Consider the following 7,535-nt stretch of genomic DNA (forward strand, 5'->3'; position numbering starts at 1 on the left):
CACCGTTACTGTATTCTGCAGTGTATGTGACTCACGGTTTTCTAGGTCAATCATCTCCTTAAACTCCTACACGTGGGTAGCACCCACACTGAGCCTGTGCGGTATCGTTTCACCCGTCTTGTATGCGCAGCGTGCCAGTGTCCCCATGTGTGCCACCATACGGGAACTCTGCATGACCACATGTGCACATTAGCCCCGGCACCCTGCTGTGGTTCGTGGAGGCTGCCGTGACGTCTGCAGTGCTGTCTGTTAGTTTGAACTGGGAATCATGTCGTGTCATATTTATAGTGGTTTTATTTATTTCAGAAGCATTGCACATGTCTGAAGTAAGTTTGCGACTTATAGAAGAGATGATATTCACGGCGTATAGCTCCACCCCGTGGCGGATCCTGCTGTAAATATACTGAGGGTAAAATTCTTATCTAAACTAGCTGTATCTATGTATGTGTGTGTGCTTCCAGAGCCCAAGTGAATACTGCCTGATGTGGGTGTCTGCAGACCTCATCTCCTTTGCTGTAGTCATAGGAATATTCATTTTCCAGAAGTAAGTACAGACACTTGATGATATAACCGCAATCAAGTCATTGTTGTGAGCGCTTACGCAAGATTTTCCTGCTGGAGCATTATTTCTCTTTCACACCCAAACACGCTTATTTCTGCTATTTAACAGGCACCTATCACTTACAAATCTCTTTCAGTGTGTCCTACATTCACTCTGCACACATCTTTATGTCTGGAACACATCAGTAAAACAGGAGCTAATGCATGCCATGTTTGAAACACTTTTCTCATGTTTTTGCTGATAATAACCTTCAATGGATTGATTAAGAAGAATAATCATATTTAAACACATTTTGTTTGTGGCTTTATAGCCGTTATGTTCTTCTACCCTTTTACCTCCTTGGTTCGTTTTGTTACAAACCAGTGATGGCAGAGAAGATGTACATGACGTGAACATGTTTTTTTTCTTGGCTAAACCCTTCATGCTCCTCCAGTATTTCTTTTCCACTGTTGAAGAAGGTGGTTTTGTTTGTTTCCCTGACGACTCCAGAGACAGATGTCCTGTCCTCCTGTCGTCTCTTGGATGGAGGGTTTTGATTTCCCCCCCCTTATCAGTCCACTACGAGTTTGCTCTGCTTAGCCGAGCTCTTCAGTAGCTTCTGCTGGCTTCTATACTGACCTCTCTTTTTCTCCTGCCTTCTTTTGTCCTTTTTTGTCTTTCCTCCTCTTCCCCGTCCTCTCTCCTCTGCCTGATGTGCATGCTCTTCTCCTCCTCTGCTGCATTCTGGCATCTTCTCTCAGCTATCACATGATCAGGTAACTGGGTCACTTCTTCTGACCCGAAGTGTTCTCTCCTTTCACCCTCTTTCTGTCTACCACTTTATTTGTCCCTCATTCTTTCATTTGACGCATTCTTCACCTTCTCGCTCGTCTTACTCTGTTTCGTATGTTTGATTTTTTTTTTTGTAGCTATCATTATTATGTCATCCATCTTATTCAGAGTTTTCTCTCCACCATATTTTTCACTGTCTCTCTATATTTATTCTCATCTCTCTCTATCTCACCTGAATCGTTGTACTGCACTGCTGCCACTTTCCTCTAGAGGAACGAGTTCTTATCGTCACCCTGTGGGCTAAATAAAATTCCACCCACACAGCACAAAATGTAAAAGTCCCCAGTAGGATTTTAGATCTATCATCTGTCTTATTAAGTCAAATGATTAAATGTCTAAAATGAACTACATACCTGCATTCATCGGGGAAAGTGCCTCAGGACTGGCTTTTATTGATGCTGATGAACTAAATCCTCGCTTGTTTGCATTTCGGTTTCTGAATGCTTCCGTGCATTAGTCACAGTTCACTGTGACTAAGGCTCTTGAGTTAATTTAATTGAAATCAAGGCTGTTTTTTTTAAAGGAAGGACACCGTTTGTACACGCAGGAAATGAAATCCTCTGCCTTGATTGTAGGAAGGGATCCTCTGCGAGAATAGCAAATGAAAATGTGCTCTTGAATTTTTTTTACAGGAAAGACTAAAATGTTCTGTCTTTGTAATTCACTTAGAGAGTATATCAATAGGCATGCGGCATACACATGAAATACATTTAGTATTGAACTAAACATCATTTCTGTAAGTGCTCTAATTTATAAAGCACTTTAAAATGGTGAATAATTAACTAAGTCCCTTTAAACATTATGGCCACTTACCTTTGGAAAGAGAGCTGCACAAAATCTGCACCAAAATCCATTTAGTAGTAACTTATTAGACATTTATTATTAGATTACCTTTCATGTATAAAAATTAGCAAAACACATTTTAAATGCCTATAAGTGATTTATAAAGCATGCCTAAATTGGTTATTCATCATCAATAAAGCTAAATAGTGTTCATATTTTGTTCAAAACTCAATGTACACTTTCATGAGAAGTAAATGTGTTGTCTGAAGCTAAACATTTTCCCCCATCAGTCACAGCTAGGCGTGTACTCAAAGTCCATACTTCAAAAATTGAAATGTGATCCCTCCATACACCAAACCATGACCTTGAACTGCGTGTTGCAGGCAGAGGCAGCAGTATGTAGTGGTATGGCAGTGTCTCGAGGTGATTTCTGACCAAACATTTGACGCCGCAGGTATCGGACGAGCGGTATGCGCAGCTACAACCCTGAACAGATCATGCTGAGCGCTGCAGTCAGGAGGTCCAGTCCAGACATCAACGTTATGAAGGAGAAACTGATCTTCTCTGGTAAGACCCATGCAGGGAGATGAAGAGACACCTATGTTTGCCAGCCTCTAATGTTTTGTACTGTGTATTTGTTGTTGTTGTTAATTTTGGCTCCTGAACTCTCAAACAAATCGTCGTCCAAAATCGCTCCACACAGTGAAAGCTTTAAGATGAGAAACAAGCCATTTTGAAGTTCAGGTGCCCAGCCAGCATGCCACTCCATCCCAGCATGCGTCTTGTGTGAGTGTTTGTGAACGTTCTCGCTTCTCTTCTTCATCTCTTCCATGTCGAAGGTCAACCCCAGTAACCGCCTCCCTTCTCCATCCTTCGTGTGATGTGCAGCACCTCCTGTCCATCCTACCACACCTCCATCTTCTTCGCAAGCAGTGACTTCTCCCTTTCCTTCCGTGCATCCATTGCATCCCTCATTGCCTTCCACCTCTCTGCCTACTTTACCCTTTTCCACTCCATCCATCCATCCATCCATCCATCCATCCATCCATTCATGCATCCGTGCTCCCCTACAATCCTCCCAGTGGAGATGACGTCATGTAGAACCTCCCCTACATGATAGATGCCCCAGTCTGTCTAGACAGCCTCTAGTGCTTTGGGTCAAAGGTAGGTCATGTTAGTGACGTGTTTGTGGTTCTTCATCATTTCCTCATTCCTTTTATAAGTTGGTGTTGTGCTAATTGTTTTCTAAAAGCGGTGAGATGCGTTTTGTTCAGTATAGTGACTTCTCTCCTTTGTCCTTTGGCGCCCTCCAGAGGTGGGGAACGGAGTCGGCAGTGCTGACGAGCTGTACGGGGACAACGGCTACAACTACTACACCAATCAGGGCATCAGCCAGTGATTGGACCTCAGCCTGTGTCTTTTTTTCTGTTGCAAGATGGAAGCAGCCTCACTTAGCATTCACATCATTCCTGTTTATCAGTGTGAAGCCTTTTTTCTTCCCCTCTGCCCTACTGATTAACAGACAGACTGCTGTATCTGGAGGAGACACCAGGTGCCCATTTGCTCTGTGTACATTCTGTAAATAGTGTTTTTTTTCCTTGTCACACATGATGTAAATCACACAGAACTACAAGCACTTTTTATTGACGGAATTCGCCAAGTCTGTGGCCTCCTTTTCCCACATCCAAATGTCCAAGAGGCCCTAATGAGTTACCAATGCCTGCTTCTTTTTAAATATGAATTTCCAGATTCTTTACTTTTAGCTAATTTTCCAAAGCTGTTTGTTATTTTAAGCGGTGCAAATGATATTCTTCTCTTAGCAGATGAATTTCTTTTTAACAAGGCTTTACCGCAGCATGAGGTGAAAGATTTACAGCTCATTATGCTCCTGTCAGCTCTCCGTGGTGCTGTAGATCATGATAGTACTAATATTCATATTTATATTTAAAGAGAAACCAAACAAAAAACACAAACACAATGTTTACTGAAGTCCTGCCTTCTCCTCCAGGTGAAATGCTCACATGGTGGATGTAAGATGAGTATTTTATAGAGGCTAAATGCCCTCCTGGCCTACTTTTGACCAGTGCATGTAACTGTAAGGATCCTATCAACTGACTTGTGTGAGCTGTGCTCCCATTGAAACCAGAAGAACTGGTGAAAATGTTGGAGGATGAAGATTCGTGCTGTCTTTTTATGGTTTATGGTGAATGTGTATGAATTATCGTATTCTTTTTTTTTTAAAAAAGATGTGTACAGTGTATTGTGTGTATTCTGGCTGGGTATATATTTTTTACCCTGCGTGCAGTGCTGTGTTGAGTGTGTTCTTGTGTATATAAAAGGTGAACCAATGTGTGAGATGCTCAAGCCAACTAAGAATACCATTTGATCAATGTGATAGTTTAATAACTGCCATAGTCTGGTCATGATGGATTTCAATTCCCTGCACAGCCTTTGAGTTGCAGTTAAATCTGTGGTATTTTAAAATGCATCTAAATGTCGGTTGCTGGTGTAAAACTGAAATGCTGTAAGGTAAATGAAGTGGGTGCTAAATGTGAAAATAAAGCTGTAAGCTAACTGAAGGGATGCTACAAGTGTCACAACGAGCAGCACAGGTCAAGAAATGGATTGCCTTTTGTGTTTGTTTTCTTTCTCTGGGTGTTACTGTGCCTCAGAAGTAAACATTAAAAAAAAAAACTAATACAGATGTTTCCTGTTGGGATTTTTTCTATATCTTTTTTTAAATTATTAATTTTTTAATTTGGTTTAAAGGAATTTAATTATATTTTTGTCTTGTGTGTTATAGATATTGGCATATCAGATAAATTTAGTATCAGTAAAAATGTTGTCCAGTGTATGCCAATGAGAAAACTTTCTTTCACAGAACATGATACGGACTCCACTGTCTGCAGCACACAATTATGCTTCCATTTACAGTAAAATAGACAATAAACCAGGTTAGAGTTTAAGGTGATAGAGATGTGACGACTGCGAACGAGTCAGATGTTTGAACGGCTCTTTCAAGTGAACGATGAGAAACGGTTCGCAGTTGCAAGCCATTTGTATGTGCAAATTGCCCACACTTTCTTCACGTGTCACTTGTGTACCCCATGAGTCCCATGAGGCATAGTGGGTGGTGGTTAACACTATTGCCTTGCAGCTACAAGCTCCCCAGTTTGCGTCCCGGGCTTCCCAAGATCTTTCTGCATGGAGTTTGTATGTTCTTCCTGTGCATACGTGGGTTTTCTCCACGTACTCCGGTTTCCTCTCACAGTCCAAAAATATGCTGAGGTTAATTGGTAACTCTAAATTGTCCATAGTTGTGAATGTGAGTCCTTGTTTGTCTCGAAATGTAGCCCTGTGATAGTCTGGTGACCCGTCCAGGGTGTCCCCTGCCTTTGCCCCAAGTCAGCTCAGATAGACTCCATCGACCCTAATGAGGATGAAGCAGTATATAATCAATGGCATATCGTATCTTAAAACTGCTACCAGTGATAGGTTCCTTGATAAAAATGAGTTACCCCTAGTTGACTTCTAAAAAGTAAGTGAATATAACAACAAGCCAGTCTTTTGAATGGCTCTTTGAAAGGAACAGCTCCTCAAGATCCGGCTCCCTTCAAAGAGCCAGAAATCCCATCTCTATACAGTGGGGCTAGCTTGAGATTGACAAGTCATTGCTTTATATCTGTGAGTGGGTGAGATCATGGTGGCTACATCAGCCGATTTTTTTTTTTTTTTAATTTATTTTTTTTGTAAAGATGACTAAACTCACTAGGTAACATTGGCTACAGCTGTATTGATAGCAGTTAACATTACAATGGATAATGTCACTTACAGATATTTCGTTAGAACCAAATGACACAACATGAATACACAAAATGTACCTACCTTATCTGGTATGTCTGGTAATGTCACTCCCATGATCCTGTGCTACTTCAGAAAATTATTAAACTATATCTTTTGTTATTGTTTTGACTGGGAAACTCCCAGCAGCCAGAATTGCTCTTCCTATTTCAAAAAATTGTCGTTTGACTGTTTGAAGCTGCAGAACTCATTCATATCATGGTATGTCACTCATGTACACTAATACATCAAGAACTACTGGGGTTTATTGGTTTGCTCAAGTAAATCTTGACCAACCAGTATCGGTAAATGTCTAATTTTATTTCATTCTGTAGAAGTGTAGTATGGCTTCACCCTACTTGCATCTGAACTTCCTTGCATTACATTAGAGCCCTCACTGTGCATATTTAACGTCACCAGCGTCTTTATCAAGTAAATCATATGTGATCAGTATGTGAGGTACTTCTTACAGGAGTATGTGGGCTACAAAATGAACCTACCGGAGTTTATCGTCTCAAATCACAAAGACAGTCGAGTTCAGAAATGGAATTTTAATAGGCTGAAAAGCAGATCACAACAGATAAACGTCCTTGTTATTTTCAGTGGGCAAAACACTGACGGTGAGTATTGACAGTGGAATACAAAAATGGTCCGTGTACGGATCTGGTAATTGGATTTTCCGTTCCGAAACGGGTATTGAAAAACAAAAAACGAGTGGTTATTTGATTTTCGTTTTAAAATACAAAAATTAAAATTGAAATACAAGGCGTTTTTCCCTTTCATGATCAAAAAGGGGCATACGATTTTTTTTTTTTAATGCTTTGATTTTCGTTTTATATTTAGAATAAAAAGAAAGTAAAGTCATTTTCTGGGACCGGAAGTGGTCATCAGCAAGTGTGGAGCCAAACAGAGTACGGTGCATAGACTGTACATAAAAAAATTTTTTCGTGAGTTTTCATGGTCAGAATGAGAGATCAGATGGCCGATCTTAAAATAAATCAATATTGATTTTTTTTTATAGAGCGTTAAAGTTTTGCGAAGCAAGGGGGCGGGACTACTTGATTGACAGTCCGGTCTGGAATGAGTGACAGGTCCTATGGAGGAGGCAGCAGAGACTCCGTTCTCCTTGTTTGGATTAATTCTGATATAATAACTCTTGGTTTATTTATCGGTGCAGCAACAGAACCTTTTCCACAGACAGTTTTCCTGCCCGTTGGCTTGTTTTAACCAGTTTTCTACCTTCGGCTGATTCTACCAGCAGACACTGAAAGGACTCTAATAGTTTGGTAAATAAATGTTTATTTTCGTATCGGTGCCGCTTTTACTGCACTTTATATGCAACTTTAGTGTCAGGTATAATGTGTGCCATGCACTCCAGATGTTGGTGGAGTTTGTTTCAGTGTGTGTTAACCAGAGAAGAAAATTAGCATAGTAAATATTAGCTTTAATGTTAGTGATGCTAACCGAGCTAGCTGCTCAGTCGTAGCCTGATTAAAGCTAACGTAGCATCAAGCTAATG

General features: G+C 40.6%; 1 protein-coding gene across 4 annotated transcripts in view; it reads left to right on the top strand.

Annotated features, from left to right (window-relative positions):
* The window catches only part of gdpd5b (glycerophosphodiester phosphodiesterase domain containing 5b), a 44,427-nt gene extending 39,551 nt beyond the window's left edge, over positions 1–4,876 (top strand). Inside the window, exons 14-18 of one of the 4 annotated variants that reach the window (XR_002746194.3) lie at positions 462–544; positions 1,303–1,317; positions 2,631–2,743; positions 3,016–3,340; positions 3,490–4,876. Coding sequence is in view for 2 of the 4 variants with exons in the window: in XM_023271199.3 (XP_023126967.2) it covers positions 462–544; positions 1,303–1,317; positions 2,631–2,743; positions 3,490–3,575 (297 nt within the window). In the remaining 2 variants the exon portion in view is untranslated. The remainder of the gene's footprint in view (positions 1–461; positions 545–1,302; positions 1,318–2,630; positions 2,744–3,015; positions 3,341–3,489) is intronic. The other 3 variants (XR_002746195.3, XM_023271199.3, XM_023271200.3) reach the window with 3 other exon arrangements.
* The last annotated feature ends 2,659 nt before the right edge of the window (positions 4,877–7,535 follow it).

This window comes from Amphiprion ocellaris, chromosome 7 (genome assembly GCF_022539595.1).
Source record: "Amphiprion ocellaris isolate individual 3 ecotype Okinawa chromosome 7, ASM2253959v1, whole genome shotgun sequence".
NCBI lineage: Eukaryota > Metazoa > Chordata > Actinopteri > Pomacentridae > Amphiprion > Amphiprion ocellaris.